The 26189-nt window shown below is 49.0% G+C and overlaps 1 protein-coding gene across 2 annotated transcripts in view; it reads right to left on the reverse strand.

Moving 5' to 3' along the window:
- AP2A2 (adaptor related protein complex 2 subunit alpha 2) overlaps positions 1–26189 on the reverse strand; it is a 110930-nt gene that overhangs the window by 18420 nt on the left and 66321 nt on the right. Inside the window, exons 3-10 of one of the 2 annotated variants that reach the window (XM_063093427.1) lie at positions 19729–19871; positions 18496–18689; positions 14881–15010; positions 11265–11366; positions 8637–8745; positions 6051–6198; positions 4605–4773; positions 3049–3186 (exon numbers count right to left, since the gene is read on the reverse strand). In XM_063093427.1, the coding sequence (XP_062949497.1) occupies positions 3049–3186; positions 4605–4773; positions 6051–6198; positions 8637–8745; positions 11265–11366; positions 14881–15010; positions 18496–18689; positions 19729–19871 (1133 nt within the window). Of the gene's footprint in view, positions 1–3048; positions 3187–4604; positions 4774–6050; positions 6202–8636; positions 8746–11264; positions 11367–14880; positions 15011–18495; positions 18690–19728; positions 19872–26189 lie in introns of both variants that reach the window. The other variant, XM_063093426.1, reaches the window with a different exon arrangement.

Consider the following 26189-nt stretch of genomic DNA (forward strand, 5'->3'; position numbering starts at 1 on the left):
ATTTCTGCAAAACCTTGGGGTGCGTGAGAAGTTTCACCAGATTCTGTATGGAGGCCACAAGCCCAGAAGGGTTATGGTTCACCGACGTAACTGAGGAAAGCTGAGATGACGTCCAGAACATGCAGAAACACTGGGTCAAGTGTGCAGAAGAACCAAGAGCCTTGCGGCAGCTGCAAACTACCCTCAAAGAAGCCCTGTGACTGTACCCAGGCCCCACCCAGGCCAGCTCCCACCAAGAGTCCTCTCCATCACCCCCAAGCCAGCACCTTGGAGCAGCAGCTCTGCCAGACGGCCCCACCCCAGGTCCCTGGTGGTCATTCTCCTCTCACAGTTTCCTCCTGGTCTAGGTAGTCTTTCTCATGGGCTCCCCCCAAACACCAGCATCCTGGGGCCCCCACATGTCTCTCCTATCACTCTCCATGGGAGGCCCACCTGCTCATTTATCCACCATACCCACCGGACAGCTCTGTGGCTGTCCAAAGCCACTTGTGCCCCCAAGTCACCCTCTGCTTATACTGAGTCCTCCCTGCACAGCATCCAGCACCAGAACTGCAACCAGCAGCAGCAAGACTATGCCCCCAGAGCCCGTGCCTGGAGCCTGGACCACCTGTCCATCTGCTCTGCCCCGGCCCTCACCCCAAAACTGACTCCATGATACATCCAAAGCTTCATTCCAAAACACGCTGCCTTCGAGCCCAGCACTCGCCAGCAGCCGTGAACTCAGGGCTTCCCACCCACACACTCACCCCCACCACATACACTGTGCTAAGCTGCCTCCCGCACCCCTCCACATGCTGCCACTTCTCCTGCCCTCCCAGGGGTCTCCACACCATCGTCCTCTCTTGACCACGTCCCCAGGACCACTGCCTCCATCCATCCCCACCCACTGTCCTGCTTACGATCCCACCGAAAGCTCCATGTGGGAAGGGAATGAGCCAGGTCCAGGTCTGGACAACCAGCTTCTAGTGCAGCCGCAAACACACACTCTGAACACCTGGCAGGAGAACAGCGGAGTGCTCATGATGGGGCTGAAAGACAGCCTCCTCTCACTCTGTGTGACTAAAACTGACGGGACCGGCACCCGTTCATTTACTCAAAAGGGAATCAGAGCAAACGCTGAGCTGATGAACACTTAGACCTTAAGTCCACACAAGCGTACTAAAAATGTGCCACTTCTGCTCTAAAACACCCAGGGACGGCCAGTCAGCTTGGCTGGTTACAGCATGATGTTAGGACACCAAGGTCGCAGGTTCAGATCCCTATACCAGCCAGCCGCCATCCAGAACAAGGGTAAGGAATGACGTTCCAGTGACTGCTGTCCCCAGAGCCAACTCCACCTTACCACAGGGTTGGGATTGGCCACACTGTCCCAGGGAGGCTGGAAACAAACCCCTGGCCAAAGTCACCAGGTCACTTGCCTGGCCACACTGCAAATAAGACACACCCAGCCCCCACTCTGCCCCAAAGCTCCTCCCTGCCCCCCACTCTCCTGGAGGGCCAGCAGTCCCACCTCCACTAGGAAGCCAACCCTGACCTCTCCTCTCGGGCAGGACTCAAGCTCCTCCCCAGAGTGCCTGGCCTCATTCCATAAACGACCCCATAACCCTGAGTGTCCCCTATGCATTACCAGCCTTTCCTTCACACACCCGCCCACGGTAATCCCAAAACCACTTGCTGCTAGCTCAGACAGCACTGCTCTACAAAGTGCCCAAGGAGGCTCAAGCTATACTTTGATCTGCAAAAAGACATAAGAAAATGCTTTTCATACGATGGAGAGGCGCTGTCTCAGCCTCAATGAGAGGCTGTGGTCCTGGCCAATGGTGGCAGCTGATGTCTGAACATAGAGCAGCACACTGTCCTCCCCCACTTGGACTCTCCCATCATACCGAACTTGAGAGGTGGCTGAGAAGCCGGCGCCAGGCCCAAGTGTGCATCACAAGACAGCTCAGGGCTTCTCTGTGGGCCACGTGGCTGGCAAGTTTCTCCCCTTCAATTCTGTGTTAATTCCGTCTTTTACACAATGAGGAAGGGTTTGCTGAACTTTAACAATTTCTCAGATGTGTGCACCTACTTGCAGATGACAAGAGTGAGAGTGAAACTAAGACTACCACATAGACAACTATGGCTCAGATTTGTTCTTTCCTAGAGATGTCACGGAGACATGAGGAAAACATGCCAAGCAAGGAAGTATTAATTCAAGGGTTCAAAATCTAAGCACAATTAAATGGAATTTTGCCCACAGCAATCTGAATTCATGCTCACCTCAAAGACCTACAATGAAAGGACAGAGAGCCAAGGACACGTGCTAAGAGTGGACATTCTAGTTATTCTGCGGTCTGAAAGACTCTACTGAATATGCTGATTAAAAAGCTGATGGAAAGGAATCTTTTATCCAGTGTGCAGTATTTTCTCAGTCAAGCCTGTTGAACAGAGTCACAGAGCACTAAGGAAATCCTTCAGGTGTGTGGAGGACACCAACATTTATAAAGCAAATGTATTTTACAGGGCCTGACTTTTTAGAGTTGCACATAAAAATGCTTAGCTTGGGAAAAACGGAAAACTTTCCCAATACTAAAGTCTCTGCTGCAGATTAAAAAAAATAATTGTAACACAGCAAAAATGCTTGCTCTAAGGGCAGTCGTCCTTGGTGCAGCTAAAGCTAATGATGGGAAAGTATGTGAGCTAAAGGCTTCAAGGCTGCTGGTTGGGGGATGTTCCTCATCTCACCTTCAGTTGTTTCTTTAAGTTCTTAGTGAACTAAGCGTTGCCATGACAATTATCTCATTGTCCTTTTTGTAACCATCTGTGTTCCTTTTCTGCAACTTTCTTGCCTGGACAATAAAAACTAGGAGAAAACCTAATTCAGGGTTAATTCTTGGGAATTCTTCTCTCTTGAAAGAATTGATCCTAGGATTAACCCCTTTTGGGCCTCTCACTGCTCTGGAGAAATGGGCTTTGAGTAATCCTTTGCATCTCCGTCACCCAGGGAGAGGTGACAAGGTGAGACCCTGCCTGCAGCAGATGATGACACGTGGCTGTAGAACTTACAATCTCCTCTCGGATGGAGTAGTCAGCCGTCTCCAGGTAGCTCAGCATCTCAGCCACAATCTGCTGGGCGCTGCTGCGGTCACACATGGCGTAAAGGAGGTCCACTGCCCGCTGCCGCACACTCACGTCCCGCTCCGTCTGGGGATGAGGCACATAGTAATTGGCTGCACAAGCAAAGCCCATGGACAGGTGTTGTCCACTGCAGTCCATGGGGCCTCATGCTCCATGGGAGCTGCTTCAGGCTGCCCTGTGGTCCTGACCAGGAGCCCTGCTGTCTTGATACGTGTGCTGAGCCCTCTTCCTTGCTCTGTGCGTATCCAGGGAGCCCAACAGGCCCTGGCCACACAGAGCCCCTCATCCCCACTCACATGCCCCCCTCGCTGTCCACACTTGGACCAAGCACACAGGTCTGGATGGCCTAGAACTGAGCTCCATGACGCTCACAGTCACCCTACCTGCCTTACTGGACAGCTGCTCCAAGGACCACACTCCAGCCCAGCAGGTGGTCAGCAAGGTTCTGAAGCCCCACCCAGTGTGCTCTAATAAGACCCCCAGAGGCTTCCCAGCACAGGAGTCTGGGAAGCACTGGTGCAGTTTGTATAGAGGCTTCAGCTGGCCACTACCCCGTCGGTGGTGGCAAGCTACATACACACCCGCCAAGGACAGAGAAGGCCCCAGCAACTAGGCACCAGCAACATGCAGGCGAGGGCTGGGCTGACTACGGGAAATGACTGGAACAGACACCACAATCAGGACCAAGAGGAATTCAGAATACCAGAAAGCTAAATTACAAAACCCTTGTAGGGCCTCTTGTTTAAAACAGGACCCAAAATGTCTGAGTCCCACGCACACACCAAGGGACAGAATCAGACCTGCTCTGCCACAGCCACGAGGCTGGGCCACACACACAGGCTGCAGTTCCCCACATGCCGTCCGTTTCCCGACCTGCCTGCAGTGACAGCTAGGGTGCAGCAGACACAGCACATGCCTGACTGCACGGAGCAGCCTCGCAGGTCGCTCCAGAAACTTAAGATGGCAGACAGTGAGAGCAGACAGCCTCGACTAGACTCTTCCAACTTGGGAATTTTAATCCTTGAGAAAGGGGAATTTTCCTTGCAAATGGTGAGTTTTCTTGGAGATAAGAACAAAATATTTTATCTTCCTACCAAAAAGAACCACTTCCAGTTGCTGAACTATTAGCTGGGACTCAGTGTGTGCAGGAGGCTCGCATGATCATCCTGCAGCCAGGAACAGAACTGCCTGGGACATGTGCAGACGGCTGAATGGGGAAGCGAGGGCCTGGGGCAGCCGTGGCCAGAACCCCGCTCCATTGGCCAGGTGGCACGGCCTCAAGACATGGTAGGACTTCACCACTGGGTGGGTGACCACTTCTCACCCAACTCCCATAGCCACCCTGAGGAACAGCACCACCAGCACTGGATGATTGCTGAGGGAACTCGTCCGTATCACCAATGAGCACCACATACTCCCGACCTCCATACGAAGGCCCCCATGCCTGCATGGTGAGCGAGTGGACTCCAGGACAGAGCACTCACCTTCAGAGCATTGATAACGGTCTCAATGTGTGTTTTGACTGCCTCATGGGAGAACTCAGAGCTAGCCAGTGTGCACATGCTCTCCAGGGCCAGGTAGCGCAGGTTGGTCTCACGGTGCTGCAGGAACTGGCCCAGCTGGTTACAGGCGCGGACAAGTAGGTTTGGCTCACTGCATGGATGGGAGAGAAGCGGGGTATAGTTTCCTCTCCACGTGTCACACAGGCCGGGGGACAGCAGGATGGCAGACGGCAAAGTCGCACCACAGTTACTATCACCACGTCACTAAAGGGAAACTTCAGGGGCCTCTTCAGACGTGGGGCCTTAAACTTAAATCCTGAGGTCAGTTTCACATCTACTCTGCTCATAACCACAATGAAAACCAGAAGCTCAAATGCCCAGTGGAACTCTTCTAATCACATCTGCAGAATTCCTCCTACTCCAAAGAGCTGACAAGAGAGGAGCCCACACAAGCCAACACGCCTGGCCTCAGCTCTGTACTGCACCAGCAGAGGCAGACACTCCACCTTCATCTGCCAGAGGCAGTCAGCCCAGCACAGTTGCATAGAGGCCCTGACGGTGACAAGGCCAGGAAAAGGTCTGTGAACAGTGAAGGACCAATGACTAGAGAATTCAGGTTAATTCTTCACTTACTCTTTACCTTTTCATGATGTTGTTTGTCTTTAAATACATTTAATAAAGACAAAGAGGTTTCATCTATGTTGGAAATTTCATTTTTAATACTCCCAACCCTGTTGAAGTGTCGTCTCTCAGACTGAGTTTTTGTCACGGGAAACCATATTTTTAAAAAACACCATGGTAGAAAATGACTGGTTTTAGCTAGCTGTAGAGAACATCTGTGCCAAGGCACTGTGTCTGCCACAGGCTGGCCTGCTCCATGTCATTGGGAGCCTGGTGGGTGTCAACAGCCCCACCTGTGAACCACACTGTAGCTCTCACACCACGGGCAAGCCACATGCAGGGAGCACACTGTGGGATCTGAGAGAGGAGGCAGGGAAGCAGACCCTCCCAATGTCTACGTGACATCAAAAGACATGGTCATCTCCACCAATTCCTCAGGCTGACCCTGGACCACACTGAGTGCGGCCCTGTGCCCCAGTGAAGCCAACGGGGCACATGCACCCACACACCCCCTTTCCTCTCCACATCATCACATGAGAAGTCAGGAGCAGACGCTCAGGGGAAACAGGAGAAGGCCCTCGGAAGATGAGACCCCAGCCCGCCAAGCAATGGGTGGGGAAATTCTGAGACCACAGCAAGGATGCCAGACTGGATAAGAGAGAAGAGGGACCTAGGGAGCACGTGGACAACTGGGAAGGACAGGGAGGCCACTCCAGCGTTTGTGGAATGGGTAAACCCTGACTGTTACACACTCGGTCTAATGCCAGGGAGAAGGAGGCAGGAACCTTCCACAGGCAGACAACTCACCTATCGTGGTGAATGATTAAGCTGATCGCCTCGAAGAGCACGGCATTCTTTGCATTCGAATGTTGGACTTTCTTTGACTTGGGTGGCTCCTGGGCTTTGTTCAGAATGGTCTCCAGGCACTCTGTCAGGCGGCCTCGAACTGCAGGGTCTTCTGGGCAACACAGAAAGTCATTGGCTGGGCTCCAGCAGCCCTCAGCCCCCCTGCCCCTAAGCTGCACCCCTCAGGGACAAGAAGCCCTCCTGACACACTGCCCAACTTGTAAACATTCTTAATACAGTCTATTCCTATTTGCACACAGGTAGGAGCATTTATAAAACTGTGTGAGAAAATGGTGGTAAGTACAGTGACCTCCCTTAACTCCAGCTTCGTTTGCCATGCTCAACCACAGTCTAGTATTCATAAATAACTCATAAGCTTCAACGTGTGCGCTGTTCTGAGTAGCAGGACAGAATCCATGCCTTCCTGCCCGGGATGTGAATCACCCCTTCATCCCACACGCCCACGGCGTGGACATTCCCCGCCCGCCCGTGAGGTACTTAGCACTTAGCAGCTGTCTCCTCCACCAGCTGACTGCCACCGTGTCCACTGCTTATGCTCAAGTGACCCTGATTTTAACTTCATAACGATCCCAATGCACAAGAGCAGTGATGCTGGCGATTTGGATAAGTGTTTCCTTTAAGTGAAAATGTGAAAGCTCTCAACTCAATAGGGAAAGAAAACATCATGTGCTGGGGTTGCCGAACCTGCTATCTGTGAAACTGTGAGAAAGGAAAAGACATCTGTGCTGGTTTTGCTGTTATGCCTCAAACAGCCACAGTGCGTGGAAGTGCTCAGCTGAGATGGAAAAGGCACTGAATGTGTGGGTGGGAGACACGAGCAGAACATGCTCCGATAAAGGGCAATCGGGTTCAGCACTATCCACAGTTTCAGGCATCTACTGGGGTCTTGGAAGGTGTACCCCACAGATAAGGGGAACTACTGTAACCCTATTCAAATGGTATAAGTAACACAGAATACATTTGCTGAGAAATAGATTATATAAGTGAAGAAAAAATAAAATTTCAGAGACATGGACAAAACACATAATAAAAATGTTTGAGGGAAAAGGGGACAAAAGATTTTTTTCTCTACTGACTATTACCAAAAGAAATAGAGAAAAGGTTGTAAATAGAAATAAAGAGAGGAGGAAAAAATTTAAACTCGTACTTGAACCAGAAGAAAAGAAACAATGAACAAAAAAGAGTAAGAAACCAATAAAAATACCAGAACATCAAAAATAATTCATGCAACATGTCTACCAAAAATCCACCACCACATCCAGACTGCTGCAGCCAGCCATTCAGGATAGAGACGGTGTCCTGCCGAACCGTGCGGGGGTCAGACACGGAGGGCTCCACTGGAAACTGCACTGCACAAACTTTCACACTGAGACACGATGGGGAGGAAGGGTGGAGATTCCACAAACCCTATCACAGCAGAAATGGCCAAGAGGGCAAAAGAAACTCCAGACCAAAAGGGGGAGGAGGATCATGAAATTCACAAGGGTGGGCAAGTGGAAGGGGCCTGGGTCTGCGTCCCCCTAGACCTCAGAAGGAGTTAGGCCAGACATTCTAAGGAGGCAGGTCCGGTCCAACAGAAAGATCTGCTGCAGCCACTGGACGAGAATGCGCTGCACCAGGCGGGGGCGGGGGCGTGAGGCCCCTCCCCCACTGACTCTGAGGCTGGGTGTGCAGTTCAATATGGTCAGCGTTTCTATTTCAGTTAAAAAGATTTATATAGGAAGTTACTTAACTTTAACAAAGAAGATCCTATAAAAAAATCAATAAATGAATTAGATAAATAAATTAGATTGAAATTAAAGGTTAGAAAAACAGAGCAATCTTTTTAGAGGGCAACTTGAAAACCTGACAAAAAAAAAATTTTGTGTGTGTGCTGGCTAGCACAGGGACTGAACCCTAGACCTTGGTGTCAGCAGCAAGTTAACTGAGCTAACAGGCCAGAATAAAATATCAATGCATATTCTTCAACCAAGAAATTCTATTTCTAGGTACTTTATCTTAGGAGTTGAATGTAATGTTTTAGGATGAAATATGAACATAAAAATATCTTTGATGTGTATATTAAGGGTATATAGATTATTAGAATTTTAGGATATAAAATTTCTGGTGGCTTCAAGTTTTATTTTAAAAGATTGTCTCAAAAAAAAAAAAAAAAAAAAAAAACTGGGGCCAGCCCGTGGCTCACTCGGGAGAGTGTGGTGCTGATAACACCAAGGCCACAGGTTCAGATCCCATATAGGGATGGCCGGTTAGCTCACTGGGTGAGCATGGTGTTGACAACACCAAGTCAAGGGTTAAGATCCCCTTACCGGTCATCTTTAAAAAAAAACCAAAAAACTGCACAGATCTGTTATTACAAAAGCACAGATAAATCTAAATCTTAAAAAAATTGTGAGTTCTCTAATAACGACTCTGTAAAAGGCAAGATGCGAGACAGCGCCAACAGAAGGACCCATGAAACAAGAACCGGGCAAGTCACGCACTTCTCATAACAGAACTCAATCCCCTCTAGCCAGGTGCCGTTACCTGGGGGCGGGTAGCACTGTAGCAACCGCAGAAGCTTGACTGACAGCCAGGGAGCTGGGACAAAGTAGTACGTGTAATCCTGCAGATCAGTTGATGCAGATGTCACAATCTGGAAGACAACAGGAGGTGGTGAGACGCCACCCAGCAAGGACCCCACTGAGGGGACCCAGAGAGAGCCATGTTCGTTCCTTAGGTCACACCTTAACTGGAAAAACAGTTCCGCTTAGTGTGCTAGCGTTAAGCTGCCATCTATCTCGTAGAGATAGCACAGCATGGACACGGCAGTCAGTGGGTGGCACTCACTGTACTCTACAGCACACACGCAGGCCAAGACCGCACACCAGCAACAGCTGAAGAGCCACCACCTCTTGGTACAGAATACCTCCATTTCCCTACCCCCTCCCTCCTCCCCCTCCTCCTGCTCTGCAACATCTTAGAATGTAAAAAAAAAATAAGAAATGAATTAATTTTTTTTTAAAAACTGCATAATACATGGTCAAATGATTTTTGACAAGGATGCTGAGAACATTCATAGGGGAAGGACTGTCTCTTCAACAAAAGTGCTGGGAAAACTGGGTATCCACATGCAAAAGAGTAGAGCTGGACCTCTACCTCACACCACATACATAATAACTCAAACTGTATCAAAGGCCTAATGTAAGACTCAAAACAACAAAACTCTCAGAAGAGAGAAAACACAGGGCAAAAGCTTCAGGACACTGGATTTGGGGATGATTACTTGGATATGACACCAAAGGCACACACAACAAAAGAAAAAAATAGAAAATTGGCACATCAAAAGACACTATCAGGTCAAGGGTTCCAATCCTGGTACCAGCCACAAAAAATAAAAACAAAAAAATGATCAATAGAGTTAAAAGGCAACCAACAGAATGGGAGAAAAAATTTTCAAATCATATATCTGATAAGAGATTAATATCCTGAACTCCTAAAACTCAACAACAAGAAAATAATCAGGGCTGTCTGGTTAGCTCACTTGGTAGAGAGTGGTGCTGATAACACTGAAGTCAAAGGCTTGGATGCCTGTATCAGCCAGCTGCCCAAAAAATCCAAAAACCAAAAAACAATCAAACTAACTGAAAAATGGGAGAAAAACTTGAATAACATTTCTCCGAAGAAGATATAAAATGGCCAGTAAGCACATGAAAAGACACTCAACATAACTAATCATTAGAGAAACAAAAATCAAAACCACAATGAGATACCTACCACCTTATACCTAGAATGGCTACTATCAAAAAACAGAAAATAACAAGTGTTGGAGAGGATGTCTCCTGCACGCACAGACACCAGTGCCGGGTAGGCTTTCAATCCTGGCGTGAGACCTCAGAAGAGGGAAAGACTCCGTGAAAAGGCCACCAAAAGCACCGATCACAAAGGAGAGGATGAGTGAGCCTAACAACATCACAAAGTGCAGAACTTCTGGCCATGGGACACGTCACTGAGAGAGCAGCACGCCAAGTGACAGAGTGAGCAAGGCTTTAAACACAAATCAGGCTGAACCATACAAAGTTGCCATTTCTGAAAACCAATAATGGTTAAATGTTGGCAATTGGTATGATCCAAGTTAATATAACCAACACAGCGGTCACCTAAAATGCACAAAGAATTTCTATAAAACCACAAAAAAGACAACCCAGTAGAAAAATAGGCAGAAGACGTAGGCACTTCACAAAAAAAGAAATCCAGATAGCCAATCAACATGCTAAGTTGCTCACCCTCATTGATAATCAGGAGGATGAAGATTTAAATCACAATGAGATACTACTACACATCCAGAATGGTGAACATCTAAGACACCACCACTGCCTGCGGGCCAAGGCGTGGAGCAGTGGAACTTGTCCACACTGCTAGCGGCTATGCCAGCTGGAAGCTGCAGCACTGCCTCCTCAGTGGAAGCACTGCCACTGTGACCCACAATGCCCTCTCTAGGATGTGCCACCAGCACTGCAGGAGCGTGTAAACAAGAGACATCCTAAGACTGACCACAGCAAATTACAACAGTCCCAGAGTGTACAGGAGTGTGTTTAACAACAGACAATGGATAAACAGTGTTCACTTGAATTCTATATAGCATCAAAAACACATGAATGACAGCTGCACAAAATAAACATGAGAGTTTCACAACATCGAGCAAAACAAGTCAAAATACCACAGAATATGTGCTCTGTGATCCACTGACAAAAAAAACACAGTCAAAGCTAAATGACAGGTTTTAGGATGCATGTTCAGGAGGCAAAATTACAAAGGAAAACAAGGAGTGCACTGAGCACAAAAGTTAGGACAGGGTCCCTTCAGTGAGGAGGGAAGGAGAAGTGAGTGGGGGAACACAGGGTTTCTGGGCGCTGCGTGACAGCTGAATGCTGGCTCCTGCGACAGGAGCAGAGAGCTGTACTCTCGGCTTCATACACAGTCCTGTGCAGACAAGACATTTCTCAATTCACCAAAAGGTTGAAAGAAAAGCCTAACGCTAACCAAGACAGTTTTCATTCTTGAATTTACAAACTGGGCCAGATATCTTGCATTCTAAAAAGTAAACTAATACATTAATTAAAATAACTAAGACAAAACCCACCCTGACTTCTGTTTCCCCATCAACAGACTTACTCTGCTTAATCTGGAGACCGCCAGCGAGACAGAGGTTTTAAACTCCTCTGGGTTCTTTTGTGCTAAAGTGGTGATCAGACTTGTGGCGGCGGTCACCACACCCTGCAAGAGAAACACACACATTCAACAACAGCATTTGTATCCCTGTATAAATTCTTGAAGCTGACCACTCACTTTAAACTCATTTTCCAAATACACTTTGAAAGCAACCCTGGCAGCCCACGAGACACCTCAGCCCTACTCTGATGGACCCACGATGTTTTCAAAAATTGAGATAGCACACACAGGTTGTTTTCTTTTTCAGCATCTCTTTGAAACCTGAGAAATCTAGCCATGCTCAGCCCAGATTCCACCTTGGTGGAGGCAGCAGGGGGCCAGGGCAGCTCGGGCACTCCAGACCACCTGCTGGCTCCGACTTAAACCAGTCATTGTCACCTGTAGAGGAAGACGTTATCTTCAGACTCACTCAAGCCTTTCCACCCAAAATCCAGACTATAACAAACAGCAACCGAAGAAGTCTCTTGTTCTTTTTGTAGAGTGGTGCTAGTTGCGTCCCTGAAGCACACTGCCTGGCTCTGGTGGGAACGAATTCAGACCCTGGGGTATGAGCAGTCTCCCTCAAAGCACAGGGGAGCCTGTTACTGCCCCAGGACAACCACTAGTTATTTGCAATAATTCATAGTTCTTGAAACAAATTTTGGTGAACTAAAGAAATTCTCTCACAAATATTAAAAAAAAGTAAGAAAATGAATGATACACATTGACTCTGAGCCCAGCCAGCGAGTAGGCACAGTCTTTGCAGCTGTGACCCAACAAAGACAGGCAAGCCCAGTACCGCCGGGACCCCCGAGAACCACTGCACACAGCTTCTCTAGCTTGCCAATGAAAATGTGAACACTACACACATGTTGAAGAAATCGCTCTCACTGGTCTTACTGTGTGTTTCTCAGTGCGCACAGTAAGTGGTAGCAGTTTCCCACGTCCAACCGAGAAGTGCTAAGAAGCTGTGTTTAGGATGTGTAAACTCCATCCGGGAAGAGGGCGATTCTCCACTGGGGTCCCAAGTGTTTGGAGCGAAGCTGATCCACAAGAAATGTGCATCTGTGGAATTGATCATGGTATCTGCTCATGATCAGCTCACCGGCTACTGAACTCAGGGCTTTCTCTCCTTCTCAGCAGTGAGACTCTGCAGGACACCACGTGTGCTGGCAGGCAGCACGGGACCCTTCCCCTCTGGCCATTCTGGCCTTCTCCAGGAGGCAGCTTCTGTCTTCACCCCTGTAAGCCACCTGCTCCATCATGTGACCTGCTGGCTTATCATGACGGCACCCTCAGCACCAGGACCACCGTGTACAGCACCCAGGACAGGGCCCAGGCCACATCACACCCCTCCCCACCAGTGCCATTCCCTGTGCTTTTGCTCCCTGTGCTTGACTAACAGCCAAACTTCTTCTTTTTTTGTTGTTTTTTTAAAGATGACAAATAAGGGGATCTTAACCCTTGACTTGGTGTTGTCAGCACCACACTCTCCCAACTGAGCTAACCGGCCATCCCTATAGAGGGATCCGAACCCGTGGCCTTGGTGTTATCGGCACCACACTCTCCTGAGTGAGCCACGGGCCAGCCCTCAACCAAACTTCTGACCATCATCTACCAGGTTCTCCCCACACCTCCCCTCACCCAACTCCACAAGACCCCTTGGCTGCTCCACTGCTCTTCAAAGGGCGTGGGGGCTTCCCAGGGATTCCTGAACTTGAGACCAAAGAAAGCCAAGTCTCAGGCCTTCTGCAGTGGCAAAGCCAGAAGGTGCTCTGCAAATAGAATAGCTACTGCCACAGGGAGGATGGCCACCTGCGAGATGAGAGTGCATGTGAGGAGCAGCAGAGATGAAGGAGGCGCTGGGCCACGGGGCCTCCCTGGAGCGGGGCTGTGATGCCCCTTGACCTTATCTGCTTCAGTTGAGTTTGTTGCGGTAATCAGGAATACATGAACCTACACACCTGGTGAAATAAAGTCATGCATGTGAAAATACAAAAGCAAAGCAAGGAGCTGGGGTCACAAAGTCCTGAAGTGTCCCATGAGTGGGGCCCCCATGGCCACATGAGGAACAGCCCCTGCCACCCTAAAAAGCACTCAGTCAGGCTCTCTGACCATCAGAAGCTCCCCTCCCAGGTAGGAGTGATGACAATATTGGGCCAGGATCCCACGGAATGGCCACAGATATGTCTGCAGAAAGCACTGTGAGACGTGGAAAGCCCTGAACCCCATCTGCAACCCCGCATCCGGCGGCTGAGTCAGGCAGGAGCACACGCCCATCACCACCCAGGCCTGCTGCTAGCTTGCCCACCTGCTCATAGCTCCCTCCCACTGTTTCACCTGCACATTCACACAGCACCTGGGGCCAGGACAGCCCAACACCGCCACCAGAGTCCTCCGCAAACTCCTAGCTCAAATCTGGGTCTGTCAGAAGCCATTTAATCTTTCTGAGCCTTAGTTTCTTCATTTGCAAAACTGGAAAAATCCCACTGCCTCACAGGATCCATTTGGTGGTGAGACATGAACACACAGCTGACAATTCTAAGTCATATTCTGACCCTACCATGGGGCCTGAGCCCAATAGACCACACAGACCTGGGTCTCATCACCACCAGCATGTGAAGCAGCGTCCTCAATGCTTCCTCCCGAGGTCCTTCTGCCTTCTCCCTGAAACATGACAATGTCTGATCCCCAACTTTGTTTTGTATTCCTGATGAGCGTAAGAAGGAACAGCACAGGACAGCACGCACAGCTGTCCTGCCACACAGCAAGATGCCCAGCGCAACCCCTGCTATCCCACCTCCAAATCTACGCATAATGATCAGTTACTTTTAATTTTTTTTAATTTAATTTTCTCTTCTGGGGAAAAAATGTAGTGACCAGCTAACGCACTCACCCTTACCTACTCAGAAGTAAAATACTTCTGTTAGTGTCGATCCTGATTCTCTCATTTACACAACAGAACTCAGGCAGAACAAGGCCATCCTGCCCACACCTGCTCCTGCCTGACGCAGTGGACAAACTGTGGCAACCAACAACCCTGCCTCCAGTGTTCACACTCTTGTGGGCCCTCCCCCGGGTGTGGCAGGACTTGCACCTTGCTTCTTGCCACTCTCAACCTCCAATGCCCGTCTATGAAGTAGGGGGACAGTCAGGCCTCACACACAGCTTGGTCCTATAGACTGACTAACTCAGTTGAGCTCAGATCGGGACCACAGGACGCCCCATCATAGCCCGAAACCGGGCAGCCAACAGGGACACCAGGAGGGAGTCGCCCCTCACTGGGCAGGCTGCTTCAGAGGACTCTGATCTCAGTCTTGCGCACCTACAGAGCCTCTGTACATAACAAGTCCAGCACGCTGGAGGTCCTCACAAATGCCTAGTTACGGACAGCCTCTTTTTCCTTCTGATGCCCACGAAGGGCAATCTCCACTGCCTTCAGCACAGGTGCCACAGGTCTGACGCACTGAACTGCTCCAAATACGCAGCATAAAAACTACGTCGGGTTTCTTTCACAATGGCTATTCCACAAAAGGTCCTCTAGTGGGGTAAGAGTGGAATCGAATCCAAAGACATTTACCAAATGCTGGTCGTTGAGGAGGTGCACCACTCGGGACGTCCAGTCACCCATGGGGACGAGGTCAGGAGACGTTCTGTACAGGCGCAGCAGGCACAGGGCAGCACTTTGCTTCACGCTGTCCATGGTGTCCCTGAAAGACAAATATCATGGTCATTCGAGAACACGGCTGGCCCACTGCATGGCCCCCATGAGCTTACAGCCCAGAGTCACTTGATGAGGCGGGAGAGACATAGATGGGTCTGGCCTGGAGGTCAAGAAGGCCTGGACGACCCTCAGAGTAAGGCCATTTCCTGCCACCTCCTCCTGCCACGTGAGCCCCAGTGAGCCAACACTGTGGCGTTCACAGGAAGTCCTGCTGTCAACTTCCTCACCTCCAAAAATATTTTTCCCAACTGCTGAATACGACCTTGGCTATGTAGGCTGACCATGTTCAATTAATGTTGCTCATTAATTGTTTGAACTACAGCACTTTTTTCTTTTACAATTCACTTAATAATCCACACAATGAAGAAGTGTCTGAGGGCCTCTCACCATCAGGAACTCCAAGTTCCCTGTGATATCCTCTTTCAGCCCCACCCTGCTTCCCTTCCCTGACAGGTGGAAGTCCAGAGAAGCCACAGCACTAGAAAAGGGCATGGCTTTCACTAGCATTAACAAGATTAACAAACGGGAACATGTAAGAGAAAACACTTTACGTGAAATCCCACCTCAATGACACAAATATTGTCACTCTATATCCCTTCTTGGCCTTTAGCCTCATTCAGGAGGAATGTGTGTTACTCTGTTCTGCTTGTCTTCACTACAACAAGCATTTTCCAAGTAGTCGCAAAGCCTAAACCACACTGTGTAACAGTCTTGCACAAGTCGTACTCCTGGGCCAGGGAGCCCAGCGTCCTGGAATCGGAGGTATGCACCCTCCGAGCACCAGGACAGAACAAAGGGCTCCAGGTCATCCAGACACCTGGGAGGGGGAGGCACCGTAGGGCTTTTCTCTCTGGCTTGAATACATTTGTGGAGGGCCCAGACCGTTTCCAGTGCTGTGTATCCTTCCTGCTCACTACCCCCAGCCAAATTCTGCTACGTAGCTGGGAAAGTGACAGACCCCACAAGGAGTCCTCTAGTGGTGACTGAATGCACCTGAAAAGGAAGCAGTACCATCAAAGCACATAACAAACTTACGCGGGGACTATTCCATTTGGAAGAAAGAAAGGGTTTGAGGACTATCTCTACCACTTACCTTTTGGCTTTTTTATTCCTAAATGAGTCCAAACCAACATGAGAAACCCCTAAATGTCCCCATACTATCCCAAAGAGAAACTGCTTTGGTAAAATGCTCTTCTTTTGGATGGGAACACCCTGGGAAAGAGCAGCACATTGAGTCCCTCATGAGGTCAGCCCCAGAGCAGGAACCTCGAGCCCACCACTTGTGCCCATACTGGTGGGCTGGTGAAGCCACTGGGGGAGGTGCAGAGCACCAGTCAGGATGCCTGCCCCGACCCTCCGGAGAGCAGGCACAGCTTGTTTCCACGCTTGACACTGTGAATGGCCCCCACAGGCGGGGGGAGGCATATGCCCATCGCGCCCACACTGAGGTAAGCAGAGACACTCACAGTAAGAACATCCAAGAGAGAAATAAGCACCGAGTTTTGCAGGCCCCACCCAGGGGGACGCGGGGAACCCTGCCCACTGGGGGACAGTCACCAGCTGCCCCACGTGTACTGAATGCTTCTCTCCGTGAGTTCAGCAGAGCTCAGTGATGCTGCGTCCTACTCCTGTCACCCCTCCCTCCTCAGTCCCTACTTCTGGCAGCCCTTAACTTCCCCTCTGCACCCACCATCCCTCTGTCTCTAGGTCCTCCAACCATGGGACTGCCTCTCCTGAGCACTCCATCTTGAGTCATCTGCTACGTAGTTGGATTTCAAGAGTTGGTCACTTTATTCAAGGGGGGCCCATGGGCACCACATCACCTGGCTTTCTGAGGTAGGAAGATGCCTCTTCCCCTGCAGGACCACCCAGCCAGGTACAAAAGCCCAGGGCCACATGCTCCCCACCTGCCAGCCCTCATGCAGGCTGGGTCTCGATGTGCTCCCTTCCACACAAGCAGTATACTCTTCACCCAGGGAATGCTTCGCCCAGGGAATGCTCCTGCTTCTTGCTCTGAGCACTTCTCAGGATTGCCTTTGTCTGTTTACATTTCGCTCACTGAGCACTCACGATGGACCAACAGCGACAGCAGACAAAACTCTTGGACCTGGGGAGCCTGCACAGATGGCAGAGACAGGCCACGAACAGAGCAGTCGCTGGGTGTGTCCAGGACAGGAAGGGCGGGGGCAGGGGAAGCCTCACCGGAGACCCTGAGGCAGCCCTCCCAGGTGAGGAGAGGTTCAGAGCAGCCTGGATGGAATCTTCTCTAGCTTCTTCTTCCTAAGCCCCAGGCCCTCACTCATACTGACGGTCGCTTCATTTTCAGGGCATCCACACTGTTCTCTGCGCCTTCCGACCGACTATATGTGTAACAGTGTCCGCCAGGCTCTCCACTTATGTCCTCAGCTCTGCAGTCCTCCTGCTGGTCCACCCACCTCTGAACTCTTGCGTTTCTGAATTTCTGTCTCCACGGGGCTGTTCTGGCCTCTCTGCCAGCCTGGCTCCTGTGTCTGCCTCTCTGGGACACTCTCATCACTCCCCTGTGGCTCATGGGCACCCTGCTGCTGCCCTCCATGTGGCCTGTGGCCCAGGCGCTCCATCTGGCCCAGGGCTGAGCCTTGGCTGACAGCGGGGCTGGATCATTCTTTGCTGTGGCTGCCATCCTGCACAGGGCAGCATGCTGAGCAACATCCCTGGTCTCTACCCACTAGATGCCAGTGGCACCCCTTCCACTGCCCGGGTCCCCTGGAGACAGCATGGCCCAGTTGAGAACCCTAGATGAGACCTGTTTCTCTGGCACCTTCCCACTGCCTTGGTTTTGGTCCTCACTGTGAGTTCTAAGGGCTGTGTCCACCCACCTTCTGGTGGCTTGCAGTGCCTGCTCAGTCCACTGACAAGGTGTCCTGATCTCTCGTGAGTCATGGCGCATGGGCCGTGGGTTAGTTTACCAACTTGGCAAAGTCTCCTGGACATGCAGGTGGTGGTTGCCCTGTGTCTGCCAGGCCCCTGTGCCACAGGCAGCCCAGGACTGTTTTAAACTCTCCAGAGCTGGTTCCTCAGCCTCTTCTGCTCTCCCCAAATTAATGAAAGGGTTGGGGGGGGACAGATTATTAAGAATCCTCAGGATTCAGGGGCCTGACCTTCTCTGGAATGCTGCCAAGCCACACCACAGGAAGGCTTTGCACTTTCCTCTCCTTGGTGCCCATGCATGACTGAAGCCCTTTCTTGGTGTGGTTGTGGCTGGCAGGGTGTGCGCTTTCTCCTTTATCTATTTCTAAATCTCAGTGGTATTGGGGAGGGAAAGTCTGACTGGACTTCACCTGAAATGGTACCTCTTGATCCAACTTCAGTCTGTATCCCATCTCCCCATCACATAAGATGTGGAGATTAAAACATGTACAAATCAAGCAGTTACATATCCAATGTATCTAACATAAGAAAGAAGTGTGTTCTCAAGTGGCTGATACAAACCCCGCCACGAGGATTTTGGGGATCTCCCCGGCGAAGGCTTCGGCCATCTCGCGGCTGCCCACGTTGGCAATGCAGTGCAGGGCCAGGCCCATGAATGTGGGGTTGCGGCTGGCCAAGTCGTTCCTGATGGCGTTGTTGATCAGGCGGATCAGCTCGCTGTTGGAGTTCACCAGCACCGAGATGAAAAGGTAGCCCTGTGCTCCAAAAAGACAGAACAGAAAGTGTGTGACAACCTGTGTCCCCCCACGGCCCAGATGCACAGACGCTGGGCCTTCCTTCAGGAAACCTACAGCACCCTCCCGTCTGCTTGGCATGCGGCCACCTCACTCTCCACACTCTCCCAAAGAGGCCCTTTGCTGGGTGCAGCCCGCTATGCCAACCCTGTTCCTCCTGCCCCCAATTAATATCCCCTCACTCCTCAGGCCACCTCAACACATATGCCACCCTCCCTCAGAGTCCATGCTAAGGCACTGGCCACAGCTGCCATTCTACTTTTATGGGGCCATCAGATGCCCATCCCTCCAGTGGACATGGGTGGGGCCCATGTCTGCTTTTGGTCACTGCAGCCAGGAGTCTCCCTGGCACACTGCTTGGTGCATGGTAGGCACCCCACAATTACTGTTGACTAAATTGCCAATATTTTTTAAAAACCCTGAGACACCTACAGTATTTTTTAATTTCTGCAAGTTAAATTTTTTGACAAATTGAAGAAAATGTTACTTTATAACCCTGGGGAAAACATATAGAATTAACATTATTTCAAAAGAATGCAGAGCTTCTCAGGTTTTGGCAGTGGGAAGTACCCTTCCACTGTGGGTCTGCTCGGGCAAGGCTGGGGCATGAGGATGCTGCCCTGCGGCTTTGATTCTAACCACATGCATGTGGAGCCTACTGCAGAAACAAAGTCCTGCCAGCGGCTGTGGGATAAGGAGCCATGCTGCTTCCTCTGAGGCCGACCTGGTGGGAGACAGCAGCGGCACCCAGGGCACCATCACACCACACGCTGGGCTCAAGCAGCGCCCACATAAACCAACAGGGAAATCCTTAGACTTGTCAGATGTGAAGTGGTAAAGAAAAGTAGCAAGAAAAGAAATGGCCTCCTTATTAAAAGAACCTAATCCAGAAACAAAACCTCCTCCTCCAGTGTTACTGCCTCCTGAAGAGCATCCAGCTGGGCTGGAAAGGGGAGGGGGACTTAGGTGTCAGCACCAGGGGCTACCATGGGGTACTCACAATCTGCTTCTCCGTGTATCGGTTTGAACTCAGCAAGTTCACAGCCTCCATGTGTCCGAAGTCAATGTCATGACCAAGGAGGAAGATGAAGAGCAACTTGCAGACATATTTTTTTTTACTATAGCCATCAAGAGCCTTGTCGCCTGCAGAGAAGGTAGAAAAAGGTCTCACTGCAGGTGGGCAAGGCGGGAGAGCAGGAAGAACGAACCAAGGGGAAGTGGCAGACACCATGCTGAGCATGAATAATATTTCTAAACTGGTGGTGCATGTCAGAATCCGAATTTTTGGCTTCCCTTTTAAAAACAGAAACCAGAATACCTGGCAGCAAGAGTTCTGCCCTCCTAGGACAACCCTGGGCAGGCGCATCCAGCAGGGCCCTCCCTGGGCCTCACTTGGACCAGCCATAATCCCACCAAGGCCTCTACAGTGATGGAATTTGCAAACCCTGCCGTAAACCATCAAGTTAATCTTTTAAATACATTTATTCGTTTAAGCAGTTGAACATACACTAAATTATCTTCCATTCTACAACAGTTTTAGGACAAATAACCTAGCTATAAAAAGGAGACACACACACACACACACACACACACACACACACACAGAGGCCCCAGAAGGATTCTTGTTTCTTTACCCCAATCACTGTATAACCGAATGCCTCACAGGAGATCACAGCAAGGCAGAGTCAAAACATGTAATTGGCAGAATATAAAATTCCCACTTAAAAGGAGGACCCATCCGCACCATCATTTTAAATGCCAGAAATTCTTGTTTCACTTGAGAAGTGCAGAAATATTCTTCAGAGCCGACCTCTACAGATTGCAGAGGGGACAACTGAAAAGGCTGGTCTTCTTACAGGGTTGGGCCTTACAGTGACACAGCTCTCACAGGATGAAGGGCAGGGAAGAGACCTCAGCAATACTCGCTGCTCCAGCCCACTCCTTGTTACGGGTGGGTTTTTTAGAATAACGACCCACTGCACCTTGAGGAGATCCTGAGAAACCCTTCCTCCCTGTGGGCAGCAAATTAATATATCCTTTAAAAGACCAAACAACATAAAAGCAGATCCGAAGTGGCTCCAACCCGGAAGCCTGTTACTCTCTCCTGCCCGCCCATCTGCTCGCTGTGCCTTGTCGGTGAGTGCAGCATGGCGTGAGGGAAGCGGGGAGCCCTCCATGAGGAAGCTCTAGTGCCATGCTTCCCACCCAGCCAAGATTCCACTGCCTCTGGAAACCTCCTGTGACAACCACAGCCAAAAATACAGCTTGATGCCCTCATACCCCCTGGGGACTTGTCCCTATTACTAACTTACAGAACTTCTTAAAGGAAAAAAATAACAGTGTAAGAGGGGAGAGAACTGATAGCCCGATCAGCCTGAGTCCTGTGGAGACAGCCCCTGGACACCCAAGCCTTTGTGTGGACCCCCCTGGCTCCTGCTCCTGCAGAACCCTGAGGAAGACCCTTTGTGGCAGCCCTCCCCGATGAGGGGGCCTACAGTGGGCACGCCATCAGAGGGTGTGCCCACCAGGAAGTGAGTAAGGCCATCACCAAGGCAGACAGGCAGTGAGCAGAAGCCCCTGAGGCCCAGAAGGCAGTTTGGGGGACTCACAGAGTACCTGCCAGAGAAAGGTCTTTCTCTAGCAGCCCCAGCACCGTGGGGAGTCAACAGGAGACCTGCCTAAAGTCAGAACACCCAAAATCAGCTATGTCTTCAGCAAAGGGAGGGCCTGCACCTGCAAAAGGACCTGGCAGGGATCTGTCTTGTCATACCACAGCTCCAGACAGGAAGAACCAATAGCCCTCCCACCCGAGGATATATGGCCCAGGCCCACTCTCACTTGGGTCTGGGCTCTGGTCTCCCCCAGCCCAGGTCAGGGGCATGGCAGGGGGCAGACATAGCATTCTCCCGTGGTGTCACCCCCACCTGCACCTCACCTGGCTCAGGTGTTCTTCACCTGCTCAAAGGTGACACCTGGGGGTTACTCTTCCTTTCCATCATATCCAAATGAGTCCCCAACCCTGAGTCCTCTCTCTACAGTGCTCTCCCTCATGGAGACCCGCAGCTGTTGGCAGGCTTCCTCAACATCCCCTACAAGGAGGGTCCACAAAGACGTGGATGGCTATAGGCAGTACTGCTGCTCACAGGACCTGGGTCAAGGGGGTCCTCCTGTGTTCATTTCCCAACACCCACCCACTGGAAGCAGGCAGGGGGGTCTGTGGAGCTTCTGCCTGGCCTGGTGGGCACTTGCTGCAGGCCGCTGACTTGCAGTCTCAGAGTTCCTGGTGACCCAAGGTCTTTCTCTAGCAGGTTTCAAACCATCAGCCCTCCCAGACCTCACTTCTCAGCTCAGCTGGCTGTGAGGGCTGCAGGCTTCAAGAGGACAGTGTGGGGCCACCTCCAGGCCGCAGAGGGACATCATAAAGCAGGCTCCCTAGAGCACACGGCTACTGTTCCCAGATCACCTTAACTACAGTGCGAGGAGCAGGACTGCAGTGCTCTGTGCCCTCCTCTCATGACAGCACTTTCATTCCCAATGAACCAGGTGCCTCAAAGAACAGCAGCAGTGCTCACTCCACACAGCCCGTTGCCTCTGTTGGGAAGGCATTTTCACTGCATGTTGCCTGGTCACGGAGTGCATGTGAGGAACTGGGATCTGATGCCCACACAGACCTGCCAAGCAGATCACAGGCCAGTGCCCAATGCCAACACTCAGCATCAGGACATGGCATCTTTGTGCCATGTGTGAGCTATGCCTCCCAGCGCCAAGTGCACCCTGCCTTGGACAGTGCCTCCACACCTCCCTTTCACACTTTTGCAGTAGTGGGCGGGGCTCCATGGTCATGCCACCTCACAGCCATGGCCACCCTCTCAACATGACCCCAGTGCCCTAGGGGCCCTGCCCACAGCAGCACCCAGGTTCTCTCTGTAGCCCCATGTGACTTGCTAGGGACCAAGGTTGCCAGCCCTCTGCATGCCCACAAATAGGCCGGCCCAGCCAGAGAACTTCTCTGCTTTCCAGTGAGCTGAAATCACACTCCAGCTTTGGGGAAGGGCCTCCAATATGTCTCGCCATGGAGACCCTCCTCCAGCCCTGGGAGCAAACACATACAGTCTCCTTATATCCTGGAATAACTTTATCACAGCTCAGCAATTCTTCATGATAAACATCCTTCCTTAATCCACTGTGTGGTTTCTCTCTCTGATTGGACCCAGACTGATACAGTCTTCAAAATGCGAGTTTGTGTATTGGGCTAGAATTGTTTTTTCATTCCAACAATTTCAAATTGTTATGTTGAACCTTAATTTTCTGAGCTGTGAAATGGGAGAATAATAGTAATACCTACTTCCCTGGCTTGTTGTGAAGATCAAAAGAGAATGGGTGGGAAACCTTTATCCTAAACCACAAAAGCATCATAATTAAGAACTAAGACTCAAGTCTGAAGGGTTCAGCCGCTTGCTAAGGCTATGATCTCAGACAAGTTTCTTAACCTGTCTAGGCTCCAGTTTCCTCAATGGGTTATGACAAAAATGAAATAGGATCCTGCACACAGAGCTGAGCCATGCTGGGATGGCATAAGAGCACACGCAAGTTAGTGTGCACCATGTTTCACTAACTGGTGAGGTGATACTCGTTTCACAGATGTTAAAAGGTTTAAAATGTCTGCCTTAGACGGACTGAAAACTGGTATTTTTTATAACAAAACATCAAGTGGGATGAGACGCATGGGGAGTGGGTCAGGCACCACAGCATCCTGACACTGCTTCGTCCTGAAGGGCCTGGGTCGAAAATGGACAGAAGCCGTAAGCAATCACAGTTACCAGGTCAGAGGCTCCACAGATGCCCTTGAGGACAGGGGCCCCATCTCCTTCCTCACTCCAGGCGCCAAGAGCACCAACAGCAGTGCTTAGCACAAGGGTTTTTTATTCATTAAATAAACAAATGGATAATCAAACAAACCAACTGTAAATTGGAAAACAGGACTACCCAAGTAAAAGAAAAATTAAGTTTTTAAATCTAACAACTTAGTAATTTATTTATAAAATTTAACTATAAATTTATAACTTATGTTAAATTAAGAATAAAATACTTTTGTATTCCCACCACAAAAAAAAGTATACAAAGTAATGCACATGTTAAATTGCTTGATCTAGCCATTTCCCAATGTACACATATATTAAAACATCATGTTGTACACCATACATATTACAATCTTTACTTGTCAAATAAAAAAATAAAATTAAAAAATATTTTTAATTAAAAAAACACCTTTTGATATCAACTCAATGAGTCTTTCTTTACTTTAATGAAACAGAACTGATTGTACATATCTGTGGGGTACAGTGCTGAATATCAATACCTGTGTGCAATATGTGATGCTCAAATCAGGATAATTATTATATTCAACATTACACAATGTAATCGTTTTTTGTGTCCATTAACCAATTTCTCAGTAACCCGCATTTCCCTCCCCCTTTCCCACCTCTGCTGGCCTCAGTTCTGTTCACTCTTTTTGAAAGTTCAATGAATTATGGTGATTGTTGTATCTTTCTTTCTTTCTTTACTTGTTTATTCCTTTAGCTCCCATTTATGAGTGAGGACAAGTGGTATTTTCTCTTTCTGTGCCTGGCTTATTTCACTTGACATAATTTTCTCTAAGTTCATCCATGTTGCTGCAAGTGGCAGAATTTCATTCTTTTTTTATGGCAAGAGGTACGGGTCTGGTTTCATTCTTTTACATATGGATGTCCAGTTTTCCCAGCACCATTTATTGAAGAGGCAGTCTTTCCCAAAGTATGCTCCTGCTGCCCTTGTCAAAGATCAGTTGGCTGTAAGTATGTGGGTTGATTTCTGGGTTCTCTGTTCTGTTCCATTGTTCCAAGTGTCTGTTTCTATGCTAGTACCATGCTGTTTTGGTTACTATAGCTTTGTAGTATATTTTGAGGTCTGGTAGTGTAATGCCTCAAGCTTTATTTTTTTTCCTCAGGATTGCTTTGGCTATCAGGGTCTTTTATTGTTCCATATGAATGTTAGGATTATTTTTTCTAATTCTGTGAAGAATGTCATTGGTGTTTTGATGGGGTTTGCACTGCATCTGTAGATCGCTTTGGGTAGCACTGACATTTTCGCTATGTCAATTCTTCCAATCCAAGAGCATGGAATGTCTCTCCATCTTTTTGTGTCCTCTTTAACTTCTTTCTCCAGTAATTTGTAGTTCTCATTGTAGAGATCTTTCACCTCCTAGGTTAAATTTATTCCTAGGTATATTGTTTTGGGGGGTGACTACTGCAAATAGGCTTGCTTTCTTGATTTCTTTTTCTGCTAGTTCATTATAGGAGTATAAAAATGCTACCAATTTACATGCTGATTTTGTATCCTGCAACTTCACTGAAATTGTTTATCAGCCCTAAGAGTTGTTTTTGTTTTTGTTTTTTTTTTTGTAGAATCTTTTGGTTTTTCTATATATAGGATCATGTCATCTGCAAACAGGGACAGTTTGAATTTGTCTTTTCCAATCTGGATGCCCTTTAATTTCTTTCTCTTTCCTGATGGCTCTGGCTAGAATTTCCAATACTATGTTGAACAGGAGTGGTAAGAGTGGGCATCCTTGTCTTCCTGTTCTTAAGGGAAAAGCTTTTATCTTTTCTCCATTCAGGATGATACTGGTGGTGAGTTTGTCATAAATGGCTCTTACTGTGTTGACATAGTTTCCTTCTATACTTAATTTGCTGAGAGTCTTTATCATGAAGGGATGTTGAATTTTGTCAAATGCTTTTTCTGCATCTATTGAAATAACCATATGGTATTTTTCCTTTGGTTTCACTGATGTGGTCTATCACATTTATTGACTTGTGTATGTTGAACCATCCTTGCATCCCTGAGATGAATCCCACCTGATCATGTGTATAATTTTTTGATGTGCTATTGTATTCTGTTTGCTAATGTTTTGTTGAAGATTTTTGCATGTATGTTCATCAGAGATACTGGACTGTAGTTTTCTTTTATTGTATCTTTGTCTGGTTTTGGTGTCAGGGTGATGCTGGCCTCATAGAATGAGTTTGGGAGAATGGCCTCTCCTTCAATTTTTTGAAGAGAATTGTTATTAATTGCTGTTTAAAGGTCTGGAAAAATTCAGCAGTAAAGCCATCTGGTCCTGGCCTTTTCTTTCTTGGGAGACTACTGATTACTGCTTAAATCTCATTGCTCATTACTGATCTGTTCAGTTTTTCAATTTCTTCTTGATTCACTCTCAGTAGTTTGTATGTGTCCAAAAATTTATCCATTTCCTCCAGGTCTTCAAATTTGTTGGCATATGGTTATTTATAATAGTCTCTAAAGAGTCTCTGTATTTCTGTGGTATCAGTTGTAATGTCTCCTTTATCATTTCTGATTTTTGTTATTTGGGTCTTCTCTCTTTTTAGTTAGCCTAGCTAATGATTTGTCTATTTTGTTTATCTGCTC

This window comes from Cynocephalus volans, chromosome 4 (assembly GCF_027409185.1).
Source record: "Cynocephalus volans isolate mCynVol1 chromosome 4, mCynVol1.pri, whole genome shotgun sequence".
NCBI classification, from domain to species: Eukaryota; Metazoa; Chordata; class Mammalia; order Dermoptera; family Cynocephalidae; genus Cynocephalus; species Cynocephalus volans.